General features: G+C 45.2%; 1 protein-coding gene across 4 annotated transcripts in view; it reads left to right on the top strand.

Annotated features, from left to right (window-relative positions):
- Positions 1-498: 498 nt before the first annotated feature.
- The window catches only part of Ap3b1 (adaptor related protein complex 3 subunit beta 1), a 202,746-nt gene continuing 180,331 nt past the window's right edge, over positions 499-22,913 (top strand). For 2 of the 4 annotated variants that reach the window (XM_085830906.1, XM_085830908.1), the window contains exon 1: positions 499-788. In XM_085830906.1, coding sequence (XP_085687032.1) covers positions 661-788 — 128 coding nt within the window. In that variant the 5' untranslated portion in view covers positions 499-660. The remainder of the gene's footprint in view (positions 789-22,913) is intronic. The other 2 variants (XM_085830907.1, XM_021180280.3) reach the window with 1 other exon arrangement.

The following is a 22,913-nucleotide window of genomic DNA, read 5'->3' as shown; positions in this document are numbered from 1 at the left end:
CCTTGAACTTCAAGTACGAACCTCGGGCCCCAGGAAAAACTTAGCCAAAGCTTGCAGGCGGATGATCGCCTCCGCGCTGATCCTGAAAGCCTCCTCCGAAGGAGGAGCTTTCAAGAATAGAACGTCAGGCCACGCTGGCTGTGAGAGGGGCGGAAGCCAGCCTCGAGGGCTGAGCGCTTGTGACCGCTGAAGCCAAGTTCTTCCGACCTGTGCACCGCGTTTCAGGAGCCATCGGGGAGCGATCAGTGGACAGCAGAAGAGAAGAAGTAACGAACCCTGGAGGATCTGAGATCTCCTCCACCAAAACGCATCCAAGGGCCTCATATCCAGTTCTTTACGTGCCCACGACCCTCCGGCAGACCCGGTGCAAAACCCCAGCTTCCTGTTAAGGGTCCGGGTGCAGCTTCCCGGCCGCCCCTAACACCCGGAGCGCGACAATCTAGTGCACCGGGAGCGGCAGGCGCGGGCCCGCACGGACACAGTGCGCACGCGCAGGGGGTGGGCCGCCCGGTCAGCCGGAGCAGTGACGAGCCCGGAAGCGCCGGCGCGCGCCCCCTCCGCCCCAGAACTAGTTTGGTTCGGTGTCCTCCGAACGCCAGCCATCCGTAGAGGACCCCGCACGCTCCCTCCCGCACCCGCCCGCTGGCCAGCACCGCCGCGATGTCGAGCAACAGTTTCGCCTACAACGAGCAGTCGGGAGGAGGGGAGGCGGCGGAGCTCGGGCAGGAGGCCACCTCGACCATCTCTCCCTCGGGCGCCTTCGGCCTCTTCAGCAGCGATTGGAAGAAGTGAGGACCGGGGCTCGGGGTGCGGGAGCGCTGCCGGGACGCGAGGCGGCCGCCCGGGCTGCTCTCGGTTCCTGGGGAACCTCCCTGCCGCCCCCGCTGCGGTGGGTCGGTGGGTGGGGGTGGCCCCGCCGGGTGCGGGGCTTGTTGGGGACGTCTGGGGACGCCCAAGGCGGCGCCTGTGGTCTTCAAACTTTGGTGGGGGGAAAAAGCAAACCAGTTGGTGAGCCGAGGTTCCACTTCCCAAACCGTTGACTGAGTTGTTCTGGGCTGCGCACAGGAGTTTGAATTTTGAACTTCTAGTGAATTTGAGGTCTACAGGATCAGACTTTATTTAAAGGTGACGAGGGTATTTGGGGAAGGGAGTGGGGAGTGGGCCTGCTGTTTATTGGGACCCTATAATGTAGGGACTAAGCGGTGGTTTGGGGTTTCTCTATAAATGACAATTATTTTTTCTACCACCTTTGGCGTTTTTTCACGTGATGGTCTTTGCACCAGGGTACTACCCCGCGCTCCCTCCCCTGGAGCACTGAGATAATATTTAAATAGAGTGTTGTTGTGAACCAAACCCAGTTCTAGTTCTTTACAAATAGTATGAATTTTAAAAATAAGCACCAACCGTGTATACTGATTTTTGTAAAAAGTTACTTATGGTTCACGTCAAATACCGTCAAAAATTGAAAACATCCTTAGCGGGTTCTGTTTTAGTTTGGTTTTTACATTTTGGCGTGGTGATGGGCTGTGCATAAATGTACAGAATTATGACAACATAGCTTATTTGTAGTTCCCCACCCCTTTCTTTCTGACAGGGTCTCACTGTGTAACCTTGGCTGGCCTGGAACTCACTAGGTAGAGCAGGCTAGCCTGAAACTCAGAGAAATCCTCCTGCCTCTGCTACTCCAGTGCACACACCACCGTGCCATTACACATTCTTTTCGTTTTGTTTTTTTTAAGTTTTGATCTCTTATTGTTACGCAGTATAGTAAAACATAATAGGCTATCACTACATTCTACCCACTTAAGGTAAGAAAACTTGGCTGATAATTTTATGGACGTTAAGAGGTATAACTAAAATAATAATTGGTAGGGAAGGTGGTTAGAGACAATCTTGTCCTGTAGCTCAGGGTGGCCTCAAACTGGAACTTGCCATTCTCCTGCCTCTGCCTCCCAGGTGCTTAGTAGCTGAAATTGAGATTAAAATTTGCCTCTATTGACTAACATCTTGCATAAAGCATATTAATTATCTTTGTGTTCATTATTTTCAGGATATGAAAGTGTAAAACATAGTAGATGTCTTTTGTCTTTGTGTGCATTTGTGTGACAAGGAGTTTTTGGTAACTCCACATTTCCCTCAGAAGAAGGTCTCAGTTGTTGAATTTGCATGTGACTTGTGGTACACTTAAGTCAGCTTTTCTGACGTGTAAGCATCTGAGGTGTTTTTTCCTTTTCTTTTAGATCCTGTAAAGCTTGGGTCTGATTTGGGAAGAATGCATGGCTTCCTAGTGCAGTTGACGTTAGAGTTGAGTTACAAGGAGCTAACCTTGAATGCTTGTGCATGGGTCTTCATAATTATCATCTGCAGTGTGTTCTGCATTGCTGGAGCTTTGCTTAGGCAAGTGCTCTGCCTCCGAGCTCCATCCCCGTCCTCCGTCCTTAGGGGGCTGTTACTGGTGCTTCTCTGATTCCACATTATGGGTGAGGAGATTGGAGTCCAGTTGGTTAATTTGCCCAAGGTCACAAAGCTGTCAGAATTTGAACCTAGACATTATCATCTCTGTTCTTTCTTTAATGTGTTTGTTTGCATAGGCTATTAACTACTTGAAATCAATGCTATTTTTAGGGACTGCATACAGCTCACCAAAAGTTTAAAACTTGGAATAGTGGCCATAGCTACTATATGACCTTGAAGCTTTCCGGAGTTGAAACACTTTGGCTACTGAGCTGCAGCCTGATGGAGCTAATTGTGTAGGAAGCGACAGACTCTTGTTCTGGAAGTGGCCACTTAATCTCTCCTGAGCTCCCGTTAAAAACGTTTGTCTTTTGAGATAGGATCTTACTATGTAGCCCAGGCTGGCCTCAAACTTGTATTCCCTGCCTTAGGCTCTTGCATGCTTGGGTTTATAGGTGTGGCCTATCTATCACACCCGGTTCCATTGCTCTACTTTCTAACGAGTTACTCTGAAAGAGCTTCTTTTCCTTTTGTGTTTACTTTAAGATCATTTCAGGGTTTTTTGCCCCAGCCTTTGTAAGGAGAACCACTCTTTTTATGTAGAATCACCAATTATTATTTTAGTTTTTCACTTTTTACTTACTTGTGTTGGTGTGTGCGTTTGTACCGTACCCACGGAGGCCAGAAGAAGGCATTAGATTTCCCTGGAACTGGTGTCAACAGGCAGTTGTAAGCTGCCTAATATGGTGCTGGAAATGAAACTGGAAATCTCTTCTGGGAGATCAGTCTGGTTTCTTGACCACTGAGCTGTCTCCTCAGTCCAGAGTCACCAGTCCAAACAGCGTTGCTGTGCTCACCTGGCCCTCCCCTCCCCTCCCCTCCCCTCTTCTCTCTACCTTCCTCTCCACCCCTTTCCTTTCACATTCACACACACACTTACCTATGCACACACATTTCACATGAAAAGTTGTCTTCTGAATCATGAAGATTATGTTTAATTTGTGTCCTTTACCCTTAAAACCTTAGCATATGTTTTTGGTAATAAAAACAGTCTCTTAAGTAATTGTGGCTACAGATATGATCAAGGAGTTTACTATAGAATGCAGTCCAGGTTTGCTCTTTTCTTCCCTGATGCCTTTTGTTACTACGGGATCTAGTCTAGTGTCATACAGTAGTCACGCAGTGTTCTTATTAATCCCTTTACTCTCCATTAGTGAGTTCTTAGCCTTTCTTTGTCTCCCGGGACCCCTTGACCCCCTGACATATATAAAGAGTATCAGCTGATTATTTTATAGCGCGCTAATCACCGGGCGGGCATTTGCTGGCGTCTCATCGTCTTCAGGTTTGGGTTATAAGGTCCTGATTAGAGCGCTGGTGTAGGTAATGTTTCTTCTGTTGTGGCTAGAAACACAAGGATACCCCGTCTTCCTAATTTTTCCAGCTAAGGGCTTTTCTGGTATCTTGACTCTATATAATTACTATTTTTACCTCCTCCCCAAGTCTGGGTCTGTGGGAAGATACCTCAAGACCATTTAGCTAGCTTTTTCATTAAAGAATTCAACAGTCAGTTGTGAAGTTTTTTTTTTTATTTTTATTTGTGTGTCTTTGAGTGTGATTGTGTGTCTCTCTGTGCGTGTGCAGGTAAGTGTAGGTGATCAAGGAGTCCAGAGGAGGACATCAGATCCCCTGGGCTTAGAGTCACACACAGCTGTGAGCCACCTGATTTGGGAGCTGGGAAACACCCAGGAGCTCCTCACTGCTTGGGCTGTGCATCCCTAGTCTACAATCCAGGTCTGAACCCACCTTTCCGTGAGTGCCGTGCCCTGCCCGTGCTCCCTGTGTCCTCTGCCATGTGTGTGCCCTCTCATGGTGTGTGTTTTGGACTCTGTTGTTCAGCACTTCACTGACTGTTCCAGGGATGGCTAATCTCTTCCCAGTCAGTTACTGGGATTTTGTTTTCAGAAGTTATTTGTAGTTTTGTAGCCCTTCTCATCCTTCAGACAAAACCAGAATTGGAGAGACTTCCATTGTCTTTGAAAGCATGTCCTCAGCATATCTGTTTTGTTCATCATCCCCATGTGTTAGTTTATTGGCCTTAATGTTTTTCATTTCTTCACTTTTACATGTAAAGAACTAAGTTATTCCCCTCCCCCAACCCCCTGCTTTATTTTGGAATAGTCTATACTTTCATTGCTTTTAGTTATCATTTAAGTTCTTTTTCTTTTTCTTTTTCTTCTTCTTCTTCTTTTTTTTTTTTAAAGATTTATTTATTAGTATATGTAAGTACACTGTAGCTGTCCTCAGATACCCCAGAAGAGGGCATCAGATCTCATTATGGATGGTTGTGAGCCATCATGTGGTTGCTGGGATTTGAACGAAGGACCTTCGGAAGAGCAGTGAGCGCTCTTAATTGAAATTATTTTTCTTTATTTTTCCAAAAAAAAAAAAAAAAAAAAAGAAAGAAAAAAGAAAAAAGAAAAGAAAGAAAAAGAACCTTCCTCATCTTAGTGTATTTGGGTATAGAAATAATTTCAATTTCTCTCTGGTTTATCATTTAATTGCAAAATAGTTTCTAGATGAAGCCTAAGACCAGTCAATTTTCTGATTTTTCTTCTGAATTTCTAAGTGTCTTTTTATGTATCTCAGTAAAATAATGTAAGCCATCATTTAAAGCATTTTATTAACATGTAATTGTATGTATTTATGATGTTCATTGTGGCATTTCAACATGTGTGTACGTTATGAACTGAACAAACCAGGGTAAGTTAGCAATTCTGCCTCTGTATGCCTCTGCCTTTGGCTCCTCACTTCTTTCTCAGAGCTCTGAAGTCGTTCATTGAGAATTTTAATAGGCTCATGTTCTATGGGATGTGTTTTAGTTACTGTTCTGCTACTGCAAGGCAACTGACCGTGACCGAGGAGGCAACTTCTGTAGAAGAAGCATTTAACGGGGAGTTTGCTTATAGTTTCAGAATGTCGGGCCATGATTGTCATGGAATAGACAGGCTTGGCGCTGGACCAGTAGGTGAGAACTTTCCATCCTGATCTGCAGGCAGCAGGCAGAGGGAGCAGGACTGGTCCTGGTGTGGGTTTTTGAAACCTCAAAGCCCAGTCCCAGAAGCAAGACCACACGTTCTCTAACAAGCACACACCCACCAGTCCTTCCCAGACAGTTTCACTAAGTGGGAGCAAGCATTGCACATGTGGGCCTGTGGGAGCCGTTGTCACTCAGACCCCTTCCATGTCACTAGTTTGATAGTCACCCAGCTCCTCTCTTTTCTCTTCTCAGTTCAGCAGAAGCATAAGAGTGATCGCAGATGTATGTGTTGGTTACACCAGAGCACAGGGTTCCCCGAGTCTCTTTCCCTAGAGAGCGTCGAGCTATTAGAAGGTTACAGGAGGCAGAAGACGGCAAGGTTTAAGTTAATGCTTTCCAATGATAGCAGTGTTCTCTTGCTCAGCTTGGTTGATTTCCTCAAATTTCAGTTTCCTTGTTTCTTGAAAGGTGTGGTCAATTCTTGCCTGTTCTGGGAGATTTATGTAAGAGCATATTTACAAGAAAGCTCTCATCTTCCCTTCCTCCTTTTCTCTTTCCTTCCCCTTTCCTTCTTTCCTTTCCCTGTCTCTTCTTCCTGTCTGTCTGTCTGTCAGTCAGCCTGTCTGCTTAGTGGTATGATCTCCTACTGTTGAGGCTGGCCTGGGACTCCCTGTGTGTAGACAGATTAGCAGTCCTTTTTCCTCAACCCTCTTTAGTACTGGGCTTACAAACATGAGTCTCTGTGCTCAGAAGAGAGTGATTTCTAAACTAGAGTCAAAACTAGGAAAACTGGTGAGAGTCACTGAAGGAGCCGGGAGAGCTGCAGGATCTGTGTGGAGGGAGAGCGCGGTGGACCCGAGTGTTCTCAGCAGCAGATTGGAAAGCTTGGGGAACCACCCAAGGCAGAGTGTTCATAAAACCCATTTGCTTCTGAATAGAAGAATCTGGAAAGAGTTCCCAGTGAGGGTAAATGGAATGGAGGCCACAGAGGCCCGCGCTTGCATGTAATATTAAAGGTTAGCAACCAGGAATCCAGCAATCTATCACCTACTGACTGAGCTACACTGAAAGGCGAGGCTTGACCTCTGCTGCTGTTGGAGTGGATTTGTTCCTTTAGATCCGCAGAGCGTTTTCAGAGACTACCAGAGGGCTGCATGTTTCCCAGAAGTGGCAGTTACAGTAAGTGCATTTTCGTCGCCGCTATCAGCTTTGGGGTGTCAGTCTTGAGTGTTCCCTCACTCCCTCACTCCCTCACTCCCTCACTCCCTCACTCCCTCACTCCCTCACTCCCTCACTCCCTCACTCCCTCTCATCTTTGATCCCAGTGCTTCTCGCTGCTGCTGAGTCAGGAGCTCACACATACCTGGCCTGTCTTACACTGTCGCAAGCCCAGCTTTATGTCCGCCATTTTTGCCGTCTTTCAAGAAGGCAGAAGACATGCACCTAATGAAGCTGTCTTCTATTTAGAGGGTGGCCTTAAGTATACTTTTCAAAATAAGCCAGTTCTAGGTGTCAGTGCTTCACTAATAGTAAACCGTTATTTTGACACAGCTTAAAACGTGTCAGCGTGTCACACTATGAGGCCGTATGTAATGTGTTTATGCGACTGTTTCAGTTTCCACTGATGTTCAGTTTTATTAGCATCTATGTCATGCTTTTGCTTTTTATTTAATGATTCTTTATGGTTTCGGTTGTAAGAGCTTGCTCCTCTTTATTTTTACTCTGTGTTTCTGATTCTGTGGCCTTGGGATTCTAGGAACTCAGTGGATATTTGTTGAGCAGTGGTTCTCAACTTTCCTAACGCTGTGACCCTTTAGTAACAGTCCTCGTGTTGTGGTGACCCCAACCATAAAGTTATTTCATTGCTATTCATAACTATAATTTGCCTGCTGTTTGAGTTGCAATGTAAATGTCTGGTATGCAGGATATCTGGTACACAAACCACAGGTTGAGAACTGCTGACTTGAAGAAATGTCTCACACATATTGTAATATTAAGTGACATAATTTATGTGAAGTGGATCAGGAGAGTATGTTTTGGTTCATAGTTTTGCCTGGTGTGTGTTTCTGGGTCCTTTTACTTTGGGAATCAGACTGCGTTAGGACTTACTGTCTCAGAAGTGAAGGCTTGGAGAGAGAGAGAGAGAGAGAGAGAGAGAGAGAGAGAGAGAGAGAGAGAGAGAGAGAGAGAGCTCAGCAGTTGAGAGCACTTGCTGTCTTGTAGAGGACTGGAGTTGAGTTCCCAGCCCACATATGGGGCTCAATCCTGTAACTCCAGCTTCACCTACTTGCCACCTTCTTTTGATCGGTGTGGACACTTGCATACATGTGCAAACATCTCACACACACACACACACACACACACAATGCACACACACACACAGGGTATCTGAGGATATTGCTCAGTGGTAGATTTTGTACACAGCATTCTGTGCTAAGCCTGTGGTTTGATCCTGTGCACCTTGTTCGGTGGCCCCTATACAAAAGGCAACTTAACCACCTGCAATAATTCTGCACAGCCATTTTCTTCATGGCATTGCTTTAGTCTTGACTCTTAGGTTTAATTAACTTGGGATTAACATGCCAATCAAAGTTTTACGTCTCATACTCTTCAAAGGTAGGTTTAATTAAAACTTGGGATTACTCCATATGTACTCCTTTGGGTTCGTGTTTGTCTTGGTGCTGTGATCTGATTCAGGGTCTTGTACATGGTAAGTTTATGGTCTGCCACGAGCTGGACTCCCCACCCTGTGGTTCTCCTATAGACAGTAGTCATCTATCTCCTGACAGTAGCACAGGCATATACTTTCTGTTAAATTGCGTTGGAATTCTTGCCTTTCCAGTGTGATATACCTATCAAATGGCATTTATTAATATAATTGAATTCTTGAGATATGTCTTAAACCAAATGTGATGAATGAATGTGAGGAAGCCTGCTGGTAAGCAGAGCGCTGCCTTCTGTGGTGCTCCCTTGGCTTGGCTTCATGTGGTCCTATTCTTGCAGGAGAGTCAGTGCTGACTTATGTGTGGTAGGTACTCAGCCAGGGGCCTGCTCCTCCCTTGATATAGGCTACTTTAAGATGATCGAAATTTCTAAAAATCCGAATCTCTACCTTTCCAGCTTGTCAGATTATAAGCGGTGAAGTAGTGCTATCTTAGGAGACACTTAGATCTTTGAGCATCATTCCTTGGAAGGAAGGAATTTAAACATCAGCAACAACAAAAAGCAGACAGATGGCTCACCGAAATGTTCTTTAAAAAAAAAAAAAAACTGCATTAAAGTTACACTCACAGAATGATAAATGTGTCATAGTAAAATAATATGACAGCATCGCGCTGGCATATATAAATGAACCACTGACAAAAACAAATTGCCCCCAGTCCAAATTGAAAATTTAAAGTGAAGAGCCCAAAGTAGAACAATCAGGGAGGAAATGATTTCCTGTATTTCATATTATGAACAGTGCTGGTTGTATTTAGGGAAGACATTTAGCATAGCAGCTGCAACAAGTCCACAGATCCACACAAGTAGACAGTCTGTAGCCGGTGCCTGCTTGTGAGTGGGCTGACTACTCATATTGCTGCTAGGAGCTGATGTCCCAATCAGAAGGCCAGAGTCTCATACTTCAGCAGGATGAGGTAGCATGGAGGCCGAACAAGGGAGACTGTACTGAGGCTGGTCCTAAACCGTGGCTTGGCATTGTGCATCATCTTTGCTCTTGTAATGGGTTAAGACTATGCTCATGAGGGATGGGGAAGCTGTTAGTGCATGATGGCAGAGTGGTGAGGAGGCAGTGAAGGTGGGACCAGATTGTGCTGGGCTCCGTAGCAAAGGGTTTTGGAGCTTATTCTGCAAGCTAAGCTGTTGGAGAGTTTTAAGTTCATTGTGTATTTAGAACATGGTTAACTGTTAAGTGTCAATTGTGTGACAGATGTATTTCCATAACTAACAAATTTTAGAAGTAATTTTTGATTCAACACATAAGAATGTTGTCTGCATGCTAGGCATTGCTCTTTAAAAATATTATTTCTTCCCTCCTTGGCCTTGGCCTTTGCCTTTCCCACTTTGTGTGTATGCGTGCACATATGTGCACGTGCGTGAATGCTTGTGTGTTTGTATGCCTGAAAGTATGTTCCGTTCCATGTTGGGATCAGTAGACAGCTTTTGGGCATTGCTTTGCTCATTTCACCAAATGGGCCAGGGATGGAACTCAGATCACTGTTGGTGATGCTGAGGAGTAAGCTATGGAAAGCCACTGGAGTGTATAGTTCTAGCTCGGGAAGATATGCACTGAACGAGTCACCGTGCAGCCATCTGATGACTGGAAATGCAGTCGGAGGGTGGAATACAGGATAGTTTAGTGTGAGGTTGGGATGGAGTTTGCAGTATAGTGTCAGGAGAAAGACCAGGAACACATATATGACAGAGGCAAGGGCGTGACACGAGGGTCTGTCCATCCACAGGCATAGCAGTTGCTCAGGCATCAAGGCAAGAGAATTTCTGACCTATGTGAGGATCAGGAGAGAGGACAGTGTGACTGGGGCAAGCAAAGGAGGAACAGTAAGTAAATTAGTAGAAGATGAAATGAGAAGTGAGATTTTGGATACAGGATGGGGGCTAGCTTGTAGAGGGCCATGTAAAGACTTGGGGTTTTTACCTCCCAGAGAGAAGGAATGCCATTGAGGGTTTGAGGCAAGGAGTGGGATGGCCCTGTTTACCTTTAAAAAGACCTAGCAGGCTCCCCGTCAGCTAGTAATTATTCACAGGTTTGAGATGGGAGCTAGCAGAGAGATAACCCACAGGATGGTCCATTTTGCTGATGCTCTGGCTATGATAGATGGGTAAGAAAAAGACAGTGCTGGTGCATCTGAGCTCTTTCGTACATGTAGTGGAAGTTTAGAATTGCCACTGAGTACACTGAAGAAGACCATGTCAAGATAAGCAGTCAGACAAAACCCCCAGATGAAGGGGCATGATAGCATTGCACATGAAAGTAGAGTTAGTAAATAGACAGCTGGGTCTGTAAGTCTGCATTTGGAGTGTAAGGGAGGAATGAGGCTTAGGATTGGGTGAAATGAAGCTGGAGTGCTAAACGCTGGACTCTTGGGTGTAACAAGGTCAGAGCATCCAGACAGGCCAAGGAAGGCAACCACTGAGATGTGAGTTTGGGTTTGTTTGGGTTTGTTGCTGTGGAGAACTTGGTAATCTTTTTTTTCCCTTTCTCTTTAACAGAAGCAGGGTTTCTCTGTGTAGCCCTGGCTGTCCTGGAACTCTCTCTTTTGGCCAGTCTCACCTCAAACTCACAGAGGTCCACCTGCCTCTGCCTGAGGGAGGGCTGGGATTAAAGGTGTATGCCACTGCTGCCTGTCAGACTTTGGTAATCTTGACCAGTATTTTAGGTACAGTGACGTGCCTAAGTGGACTTGAGAGAAAGGTGAAGAATTATAGGTAAAGTGTGCTCTAGTGCAGGAAACAAAGAAACATGCCTGCAGAGACATGTTGTGGGAAGGGGCTTTTTGTGAGATGGCAGAAACTGCTAAGTCCTTGTTCAAGGAGCCAGCTGATGGAGAGGGAAAAACACTACTAGGAAGAGAATACAGGACTAACACCTTCTTTCCTCACAGAACACTTAGCGCATGTACACCAGCTCCAAAATAAGCCTCAATTTCATTCCCGGAGAGAGCCAGTTAACTCTAGGGAGACTTGGACTCCTCCACCTTCTGTTTTTCTTTCAGGATGCGGTTTTGTTGTGAGAAATATGCATTTGGGGTGTTGATAGTGATACACAAATACACACACACACAACTGTGGCATGCAAGTAATACATGTTTTATTTACATACACACACATACACAGAGAATGAAACCTTAGCTATAGCACAGCTACCTTAGTTTTTCAGTTTTAAAATTAAGAGAGAATGATGTTGAGAGTAAGTTAGGAATTGCCTGAGTATCAGTGTCACTGGATGGCAAGTCTTACGAAGACTTTCCTTATACACCTGTCTCTAGCTTGCAGAGGGATCAAATCCGTTCAGAGCTCTGCTGTTTATCATGGCTGTTAGCCAAATGGACCCATTTAACTTGAAGTGAAACAGAAGACTCAGTTTGCCATTCCCACTGGAATGAGGCTGTAGGGCTGTGTAGCTAGCTGTTAGCACATCCGGTAGTGGAGTACTACAGAGATTCTTCTGTTATGGAACATCCACGGAGGACTGCTGGTGTATGGGCAGCGATATAGAGCTCAGTGGGGAACATGAGAAAGTTCACTGGAGCAGAGCACAAAGCTGGGAGAAAAGGAAGGACCTGTGAGAGCTCATGTACAAATCATGCGGCAGGCACTCTGCGCTGAGTTTTGGACTTTGTCATGAAAGTTTGCACAGTTAAGGAGCTGGCAAAGAATTCTAAGCAGAAGAGTAATACATTTATGGAGATTTGCTTTAAAAATGTTTGAGGTATTAAATTGGACTGTCATGAGGATGGTGGCATTGTATGATGTTGGGAAAACAAGTGGAGCAAGTTTGGAGTGAGGAAGGGAGGCGTTGGGTTCTGTTTTGGGTCTCTTGAGTTTTGATAGAGGAACATCTTCTGAGCAGTCAGATTGGTAGATGTAGCTTCATACCTAGGCTGATGATAACATTTGCAAGTTACCATTTGGTAATGATGTTGGACACCATCAAGTGGGCAGCGTGTGCTATGTGAAAGGCCAGTGTGGACTCTTGATAAAGCCAACATTGAGGAGAGGGAGGAAGAGGTGCTCACTTGGAAAGCCAGAAACAGAGATTTCAGTTTGGAGAAGCTGTGGAAGTTGGCAGTACACACACAGTTAATGCACTGTGTTTGAGATGTAGCCCAGAGGCTAACTAAGCCTTCTGAAAGAAAGATGACAGGTATGTGGCTTTTTGTGAGCATTTGAGGCAGGAAGGCACACTGCTCTGGCTTGGATGTCTACTCGGGCTAGTCTGCTGGTCTGAAAGCCTGTCAGAGAGTTCATGTGCCCAGCAGCCTACCATGGCTCCTGGCCTCGGAGTTCCTTGGGATGAAATGAGGATGAGGGTAGCAGAAGAAGAACCTCTACTCTGAGTAGTTTTGAAGATGGAAAGGTCTAACCTGGTTAAATATAGACTGTTAACTCTTCTGTTAGTATTTACTGACAGCTGCATGCAGTTAAGAGTGCTTGTTTGATGTGTAATCTAGTTAAGAATGCTTGCTTGCCGTGTGATACAGTTAAGAGTGCTCCTCTAATGTGTAATCCAGTCATTATTACCACCATTGTGGCACCATTAAGATCCACTGAATTCTCTAAGAAATTCTTTTGCCCTTTTCCAGCTGATAAGATTATGGAATTATTGTTAATTTTCACATTAAGCATTGCTTTACTTTTTCAGTTTTAAAATTATTATATGTTTCTGTCCTATTTTTGAATCATATTTCACTAGCATTTGGAATAACTCAAGTATATAAGTACAAGGTCTTAGATTTTTATTTAATGTTGACTGTTTTGTTTTTGTTTGCTTGTGCGCTTGCTGGGCCCGAGCTGTAGCCCTGAGCTGCATCCCCAGCCGAACATCCCGTTTGCTCACAGGCATTCTGTTGTTGAGGCAGGCCCTTGGAAATGAGCTCCCGGCAGAAATGAAAAGTGTTTCTAGAAGGTCTGTGGGCAGCCAAGCCAGCTTCTGGTGAGTGTGAGGGGCAGTGAGGTCAGGGGATGTGTTGATGGGATTTGGTGGCCTAGGCATCTGTCAGTGAGCCTGGTTGTGGAGAAGCAGTGTGAGAGCAGCTGTAGGAGATGGACAGAAGCCTGAACCGTGAGTGACAGGTGACCGGCTCCAGAGAGGTTGTTGCTCAGGGCACAGAGAAAGCATGGCGACTACAGGGAGACATGGAATCTTGGGCTGTGTTGAGGAAGGACAAATGATGCCAACGTGGTGAGCAGGAGGGGGCACTAGAGGAGGGAGGGGAACGTCAGAGAAAAGCCCAGGGAATCGCAGAGGAGGGCAGGATGGATTTGGAGTCATCAGAGGAGGGGAGGGGACAAGGTAGGAGGCTGTGACAGAGCTAAGGGGTCCTGTGGTGACTGAGGGCTTGTCTGACTGCAGCTAGAGCCTTGTTTATGTTGTCCTGGTCTCTGGAAGGAATCTGCAGTCATGCACAATTCCAAGAAACTCAGTACACAACATGGACTGAGGTTTTGTTAAATGGAAGCTATGAATGTCGATTTGTCAAGGAGGTTGGTACAGAAAGATGCTAGTTTAAAACACATCCAAGCTGGGGCTGGGAAAGAATCGTAGGGAAAATCTACTTGTGTGTAGAAGTAGAAGTTTCCAAGAAGACAACGGAGTAGGAGGAGTAACTGCTGAGACCACGACAAGGCTAAGTAAAGGACTGATGTTAAAAGTCATAGGGTTTTCATGTTGCAGGGGTTGAGCAGTTTTGGGTGTTTGCAGGGTTTGGGGCTGTGACGTGGGCAGCTGACAGTTAAAATGATAAGGGCTAGGAAGCTAGAAGTCGGCATGGAATGGGCTCTCCTACTGAAGGTGGGAATCTAGAGTTAGCTAATGGCTAATATGTCTTAGTTGGGTGGAGTGGCTAATGACAAAGCCAAGGACGGGTAGGGCTCTGGCACAGCTAGAAAACTCAGAGCAAAATTGACAGCATGCAGCTAGTCAGTGTGTGGACTGTGTGGCATCACTTTAGGACACTGATCTTTTCTTGCCTCTTATTTTCTATTTTCTTTTCCCTACTAAAATTTAAAGCCTTTTATTTGTCATAAGTAATGGAATACCCACATACTCTTCTTTACATTAAAGTTGAGGACAGAGATTGGCATGTATGTGTATAATTGGCAACAGTGCAACGGGTATTTTTGTCTTTTTATCTCTGCCTCTCTAAGCCACCATAACATCTCTGCCACCATAGCCTTTCTGTACCACCATAGCTTCTCTATGCCACCATAGACTGACTCTATGTCAGCTGTAAAGAGGCAGTATGACCAAGGCAACTCTTATAAAGGAAATATTTAATTGGAGCTGGCTTACAGGTTCTGAAACATGGTAGCGTCCAGGCAGACATGGTACTGGAGGAGCTGAGAGTCTGGTTCCAAAGGCAAACAGGAGAAGACTGGCAGCTAGGAGGAACGTCTCTCAAAAGCCCACCCCCACAGTAACACATTTTCTCCAACAAGGCCATACCTCCTAATAGTGCCTCTCCCTGAGCCAGGGATATTCAAACCATCATACCACCATAGTTTCTCTATGCCACCATAGTCTCTCTCTGCCACCATAGCTTCTCACCACCCTTTGTCCTCAGCTTGGAGATGAGAGCCAGCATTCTAACTGTAGTAACAACAGTAATACTTTACATGGGCTTTGCTTGAGCCAGGGTCTCACTATGCAGCTCTGGCCATCCCAGAAGTTTCTGTGTAGACCAGGCTGGTTTCAAACTCAGAGATCTTTCTGCCTCTGCCTCCCAAGTGTTAAGATAAAAGGTGTGTGCCACCATACTCAGCCTTATATAGTATTTTTATTTTCAGTTTTAGGCACTTCCTTTTTTTTTTTTTTTTTTTTTCATTTGGACTTTTTTTTTTTTTTTTTTTTTGAGACAGGGTTTCTCTGTATAGCCCTGGCTGTCCTGGGACTCACTTTGTAGACCAGGCTGGCCTCAAACTCAGAAATCTGCCTGCCTCTGCCTCCCAAGTGCTGGGATTAAAGGCGTGCGCCACCACGCCCAGCGGCGCTTTCTTTTATATACCTCAAGAATTTGTAAATCTGCCCAACCGTCCTACTTGTTATTCCCTGTGGGGAGGGAACCAGGGCTCTGCGGCCACTGAGTTACATCCTCAGCCCAACTGGACTCTGTAGTGATCTCTGTGCCCTCTGACCCCGGGCCTGTAGTCTCAGTTATTTGACTGAACCTGTGGCCACTAGTGCTGTGGACAGGCCCAGTTGTTCAGCCAGAAACCTCTGGATTTGGGTCTATATGAGATACTTTAGCGTCTGTGTCTTTCTGTGGATGAGAACATACTGCCTGTATCCCATTGCTTTTGTGTCCAGAATATAGGGCCTGTTCCTTTTGCTTTGGGAGGTTGTGACATTTACATCTGTCACTGAAAACTGCGGGCTACTTCTCTACAGTTTGCAGAGGAGAAAGTCTTCATGTGTGTGCCTGTCTTTCCACGTGTCAGAACACGGCCATAGAAAATGCATTAACTTTAAGTGGGCTAAGGCACCCCAAGACATCACTGTAGCACTCAGTTGTATAACCCCTGTTCTTAGGATGGACTCGAAAGCCCACTGTCGGCCTTCACACTGTCATGAGCACCCCTCGAACCTCTGCTTTCACGGGCTCCTTTGTTTTGATCCAAACGAGCCCACCCACTGTTGAAGGCATTGCACCTCCACTCTGCCAGATGTGTTTTATCCTTCCCTGATCCCCATTTGAAGTGTAAGTCGCAGCCGCCGTGGCCAGCAGCCCCTGCCTCTGTTGCTCACTTCTTATCTATCTCATGTAAAGGGATAGTTACAGGGCCCCAAGATGGCTGAGTGCCTAAAGACATTTACCGCCCATGTTTGCGAAACTGACAACTGAGTTCAATTATCCATAACCCTTACAAAGGAGAGAAGACCTCAGAGTTGTCCTCCGGCTTACACACTTGCACCATGGCATGCCCCACCCCCAAGACACTAATAATAAGGAAAATTTAAATTAAAAAAGACAATTAGGCCGGGTGTGGTGGCGCACACCTTTAATCCCAGCACTTGGAAGGCAGAGGCTGGCGAATTTCTTAGTTCAAGGCCAGCTGGTCTACAAAGTTGAGTTCCAGGACAGCCAGGGCTACAGAGAAACCCTGTCTCGAAAGTCCCCCCCTCCCCCCAAAAAAAGACAATTAGAGGCAAGTATCCATTTTCAGTACACAGAAAAGTTGACCACATAAACTTCAGTGATTTACACATTTAGATTAGATTCTTGTTACCAAGCTGTGGTGGCACACACTGGGGAACAGGCGCAGGCAGATCTTTGTGAGTTCCAGTCTAGTCTAAAGAGTGAATTCCAGTACAGCCAAGGCTATACAGAGAAACCTTGCCTCAAATACAAAACAAAATCAAAAACAAAAAAACCCCCAACAACAACAACAACAAAACCCTAAATAAATAAATAAATAAATAAACAAGCAAAATATATTCCTGTCAAGTATGGCTGGGGTCTTTTATTAAGATCTCTATTTGAAACCTTCATCAGGAACTTGGAGGGACCACATGACTTAAAAACCTATAACAAAAAGAAAACCAAAAACATTGGTTTTGTCTTTTTGCACTCCTACCCTCCTTTCCTTTGAGACAGGCTCAGGCTGCCCTAGGTGCCTGAGTCTGATGCTTCTATTTCCAGGAGTACTGCTGGAATTGCAGGCACGGACCACACCTCTCCCAGTTTTGTGTTGTCTGTTCCTGCCCCAGATCTTGGAGCAGACCCCTCCTAAGGGTAGAGTTCAGTGGTGTGAGAACAGGCTTGGTGCAGTGCCATAGAACTTGTCCAGCTTGACGGCACCACCAGTGCCTTTTAAAAGCTTCGATTTAGAAGCAGACCTTCCCAAGTGCTTCAGGGACGAGCTTATCGCAACTAGAGATTGCATATTGGTCTCCCCAGCTCCCTCCACAGAAGGCTGATCCAACGCATCAGATGGGAAACTTACCTTCTGTGGCCCTGGAAACATGTTTGCTTTTAAAAAAAGAGTTTTAAAATTAATCTAGCTTTGAGTTGGCATATCTCACTAACACAGTTGTAGAAACTTAGATTTGCCCTCATGTAGTTTATGAATTTCTTGGAGGAAGAGTGAATACTAATACCCAGCCTTGATGCACCAACTGACTGCTTGGCATGTCTGTGTTCATGCCCATCTGTTACTGTGGCATCATGCCCGTTATCATGGTGGCATGCCAGTAGCAGCGAGGCGTAGGAGCCAACAAAGATGAATTGTTTGGATGGGATACACCATTCTGTAATACTAATTAATTTTGAGCTGATGAATCTGCATGAGCTAATGCTAACCAAATACAGACCAAGTACAATCAGTGAAAATAAAATGCACTTTGACTTACAAAGGGGTATATCACAGACATTCCAGACGGCCACTGAGAATAATTACAATCAGTGTTTACTATGGTTCCAGCAATCAGTTTTCTTTGTATAAAATTTAGAGCTTAAAAGAAAAAAAAAGGCAATGTTTTTTTTATCGTGGTAGAATGTGACTAGCAAGGAGGTCATGTGACATTGTTAATTACAGAGTTTATTCTACTTGTGTGGTTCTTTACAGTATTGGATCTGAAAATAAATTTTGTTTAATTCTGTGCTTTACCAATCCCAGTTCTGTGATGGCGTGCTAATGAAAGCTGAGCAAGGTCAGACGTGTCCACAGTTTTCTGTGTTGGCTTCCTTATCCGTTACTCGGGAACAATAGCAGCTACCTGCACTTCATCCAGACTTTGTCTCTCTGAATGTGACAGCAGAATAAGGCTTAAGTTGTGGAAGACGCTGGGGCTTAGTTAGTTACATATTATAAACACATGCTGCAAACCTCCATTTGTATACTGTCACAGTCAGCCGTAATGAACAAGTTCTTAAGTATCTTTTCATAAACCATCAAAGGATCTTATGCAGACAGACACACCATTCTTTCTGCGTCTTCCTTTTTACTTACTATATTTTGGAGATCTGTCCACATTATATATGAAACAAGTCCAGTCTCTAGCCACAATACTGTGTGCCTTGAGGTTGGTTAGTTACTCTGCTCTGGAAGGACATCTGATCGATTTCACTTTTGTCACCTATAAGCAATTCTGCAGTATACATTTTTGCACACACCAGGTGTGAGTTTATCTTCTTAAAGGAAACGTTTTTCGGGCTGGAGAGATGGCTCACTGGTTAAGAGTGCTGACTGCTCTTCCGAAGGTCCCGAGTTCAAATCCCAGCAACCACATGGTGGCTCACAACCATCTATAACGAAATCTGATGCCCTCTTCTGGAGTATCTGAGGACAGCTACAGTGTATTTACATATAATAAGTAAATAAATAAATAAAATAAAAAAAAAAAGGAAATGTTTTTCGAGGTAGTCTTGTAAAGTCAAAGTGCATTGAACATTAACTCATGGTGGATTTTGCTGAGGTACCTTGTAGATGATCGCACCAAGTCCCAATGACTAGCAGTAAAGCCTGCTTGCTTTCACATCAGTGTCAAATGCTGGCCATCCTTGAACTAAATATATAATATTTTAGTAGTTCTAGAATTTATGTTTCCATTTTTTCCTAATCTAGCTCTTTTAAAAACTCATTCCATTGTCTTCTGAAGTCAGCATCAGCGTCATGGAAGACGCTGCCTGCCCATCTATATAAGTATTATTGGGACATAGCTGTGCCCCATCATGCATTCTCTGTCTGTTTCATGCTGCAGTAGGGATGAATAGTTAGACCAGGGATGGTGTGGCTATTAAAGCCTAGACTTTATTATTTGCCCCTGTATAGGGAGGTTTGCAGATGTGTCTTAAGGCAGCGTGTTTCATTGTGGTGCCTTTAAGGATGGTTTCTCATTGTTCTTTTTTTTTTTTTTTTTTTTTTGAGACAGGGTTTCTCTGTGTAGCCCTGGCTGTCCTAGAGCTCACTTTGTAGACCAGGGTGGCCTCAAACTCAGAAATCTGCCTGCCTCTGCCTCCCAAGTGCTGGGATTAAAGGCGTGCGCCACCACGCCCAGCTTGGTCTATCATTTGACTGATGCACTTGCGTAACTTTGTCTTTCCTATTTCCTAAGATTTTTAAAGTATGTGACTTCAGGTCTTTCTCAGTTTGGGACAACTTCTTCAGTTATTTTTTTACTTTGATTTCTAACCTTGCTTTTGGTTCTAATTAGAGCTGCATTAGATGTTTGGATAGCATAGAATACATCCATGCTGTTTCCCGTCCTTGTCTCTGTCTGAGCTCTAATTTGCATGTTTCCTCTGGACTGGCCTTCAGCTCAGTCTGGTGTTAAGCCTGACCAGAGTGCTCCCAATCTGCATTCTGTATTTTCAGTTCTGAATATTATAGCCAGTCTTAGCTACTTTGGTGGATTCTTCTTTCTCCCACCCTTTATCTCCCCTCCCCCAGCTTTCAGCCCTTAGCACTGGATAGGAGAGAGAAAGAAGGGTAGGGAGGAAGGAGAGCTGGAAACCTCTGAATCTAATTTCTTTCTTCTTGTTCTTGGAGCACCAAACTGCAATCACCCCCTACCTCCATCAACCAGCAATCAGCATCCCGCCTGTTAGGGCCCTAGCATTACTGCACCTTCTGAAAGGTTCCCAGGATTTCAAACATCACACAATCGCAGAAACTGTCTGCAGCTGGCAAACCCATGCCTCAGCCAGAGCACAGAATCATAGCTGCTGCAAAGTAGAAGTGGCCCTGTCTCCCCACATGTGGGGATTAAAGCAAAAACTTCCTCTTACAGTACTTGTGTGTATTATCTGTCTTGTCCATCTTTTCTTGTGATTTGTGACCATATTTAGTTATTTAAAGTGTCTACCCAGTGACTCTGGAATTGGACTCAGCTATAGATGGTCTCTGCACTTCTCTTCCTCTCAGATCCCTTTACCATTTAGTTTCTGTCACTGCCCTCCTGTTCCACCTCGCAGTTTAGTCAGATTCTGGGTTCTTAGGCTTGGTGAGTCTGTGAGCCCATCACTGAACTAACTATGTTAGTCTTAGGCTCTGTGCATCATGTTCGGTGCTGTTTTCCCTCTTGGCTCTGCAGTGTAGCGTCCTGTCTGTGTGGGTCTTCTGTGGTGTAAGCCCAGGGCAGCCCTGGGTAAGAGAGCTGATAGTTGCTCTTCTCTCCAGGGTACCCTCTGAAGCCTCTCCGCACGCATCTCCCTCCCAGGTGACATTCCTCTTGCTTTCTTAGACTCTTGGCCTGTGGAAATGTGCCAGCTCCTTGAAGGGAGTGTGCAGACAATTTTGTGTACCTATGGGTGGTTTCTTCCTCTTTGATTTTGCTCAAGTTCCAGTCACTCTTGTGACTGGATTTCAGTATTTGTCACTTAAGTCACAATAATTGCCTCTCTGGTTCTGTTCTTCCCAGGGGACAATGCACTGAGGGAACCAAATGATGTGGAGGGATGGCGGTCTCTAAGTCCTGTCTGTATCTGTCCTGTGTGCGCTTCCCAATGGCTTTAAAAAGGCTGTTTTCTGTGGCAGTTTACAAGGTGGTTTCATGACAGGAATCGGAGATCCTTATACTACGTCAGTCTCCGTGTTTTAGCAGTGTGTTTCTCTCCTGCCCCTCCTGCTCCCTCTCTTGAAAGGCCCTATTTGGTCACAGCCCTGTTTCTCTGTAGAGTGCGACCACTCTCAGGCTGCTTCCGTGTTCTCTTCTGCAGTCTCTCCTTTTGTTTCACTTCCATCATGTGCTGCCTTCTGACTTATAATCTGCTCCTCAAGTGCATTTATTTTTGTTTTTGTTTATTTGAATACAATTTCATGAGGGATTTCCCCCCCTCCAACCTCGTTTTTCTTTTGTGTGTCACCAGTGCAAATGGGACATAATGGAGGCAGGCCCTTCAAGATGGAAGACGGTGTTCATTTGTCTCAATCTAGAGGCATGCTCTGAAGGATTCATGAGATTGTACACTGGCTTTTTAAATGAAGATATCGTTGTCCTGTGTGGGAGAAGTTTTAATAAAAAGCAGGGATAAGGGAGTGCCTGTAACGGGTTCTCCTTTAGTCCTGTACACAGTATTGTAGAGAAAATTCTCTCTGTGCCTGGTTGATTGTGGCTTGAGAAGCGATGGTGAGTGACTGGCTGGTTAAGATTCCATCAGTTGTAGCTGGAGTTTTGCGTTTTTACCTTTTTGTATGTGGTAAGTGAAGGACACATGCCTGAAGCTGTGCAAGGCTCTGACCCTAGGAAGGGTAGGCAGACTGCAAGCATCACCAGGCCCTGTGCTGTTCCCCAAGCGTGTCAGGAAGGCCCGGCGCCTTGGCTGTAGCACTGAACCCTGCTCTAGTTCCCAGCCCCTCTGCAAATCCATTCACATTTGCCATTTGCCATGAGGAGTTGTATATCCCTCTTAGGAGTTTCTCAAAGCCCAGGTTTGAGAGTTTTCTGGCAATCTTGGGAAATGTCCTGTCCTCCCTGCCCCCATTTTGATATCTCCTATTGCGGTACAACTCTGAAGGAAGTCACGGTCCCTCAGCACTTGTGCCACGCCCTCATTTTTAGATTGAAGTCTCAGGTGTTGCTCTTAGTGGTGCACAGTTCGTTCTTGGACTGTTTTGAGGGAAGGAAACTGTATAGAGTGACCTGGTGATGATTCCTGGTACATATTTCAAAAGACGCGGGGAAGAAGACTTGGAGTATTTTTAACACGGAGCAAGTGGATGCTTGAGGGGCCAGCGAGTTGGTAAAAATCCTTACAGCGCAAGCCCAGGGGTCTGAGGGAGAAGCAACTTCTGACCTCCACCCGCGCATGCGCAGACACACACCGACACCGTAAAGGAGGCGTTCACAGAGGTAGATGTCTTTACCCTGTAATCCCAGCTTTAGAGAGGCAGAGGCACGAACATCTCCAGTTCCAGGCCACCCTGGCCTGTGTGGTGACGGTGTTTCACAGACTGGTGACAGCTAAGACCCGGATGAGTATTACGAAGTTGCTGTAGATATACTGGATCTGCCGTGGAAGGACCACTTAGTCTGTGTGCAGAGGGCACACACATATTGCCAGCTGCTCCATAGCTGCTTTATAGCTGCTAGAACGACCTCTGCTTGTATGCAGTTTTAGAAAAGACAGGGTCAGAGTGGTAGCAACCCATCACGATGCTGGGGAGTGAGAATCTGGCTGTGAAGGTTGTGGGCAAGGTTGGAGGGAGTGTCCTGTGGTTGATGTAGCTAGTGATGGCAGGATTTTACCCATGTTTGAAAAGTGAACAAAGTATACTCTTAAAATTGGAGAATGTTATCATAAGTCACACCACAGTAAGGCTGACAAGCTAATTGTGTGATGCTCTGCTCTCAAAGTGCTAAAGAGCTTTTCTTTCTTTGAAAAACTCCAGTCTGTCATGGATGAATACTTCTATAAAATTCAATAAAAATAAATTACTAGAAAAATACAGTGGAAAAAGTATGTACAATATCAGCCCATTTTTATTGGATTCAATAAACATAAAATGATACTGTCAAATTTCTCTTCCAACGTTCCAAGTGTGTGGCTTTGAGTGCCTCCAGGTGTCTAGGTAGTACTTTGAGAGGCACTGGTGAGCATGGTGCCTGCTGGATTTCAGTTTCCTCTTTGTTTATACTGCTTTACAATGAGTGGGGGAGAGAAGGAGGGGTCAGGAGAAGTGTTGTAATGAGTTCTGGGTTTTAGATTTGTGAAAAAGAAAGGCCTGTGATACTCTACATTAC

This window comes from Mus caroli, unplaced genomic scaffold (assembly GCF_978045245.1).
Source record: "Mus caroli unplaced genomic scaffold, Mus_caroli_1 scaffold_15, whole genome shotgun sequence".
Lineage (NCBI taxonomy): Eukaryota > Metazoa > Chordata > Mammalia > Rodentia > Muridae > Mus > Mus caroli.
The sequence above is the reverse complement of the archived record's forward strand: the minus strand, read 5'-3'. Positions and strand labels throughout refer to the sequence as shown.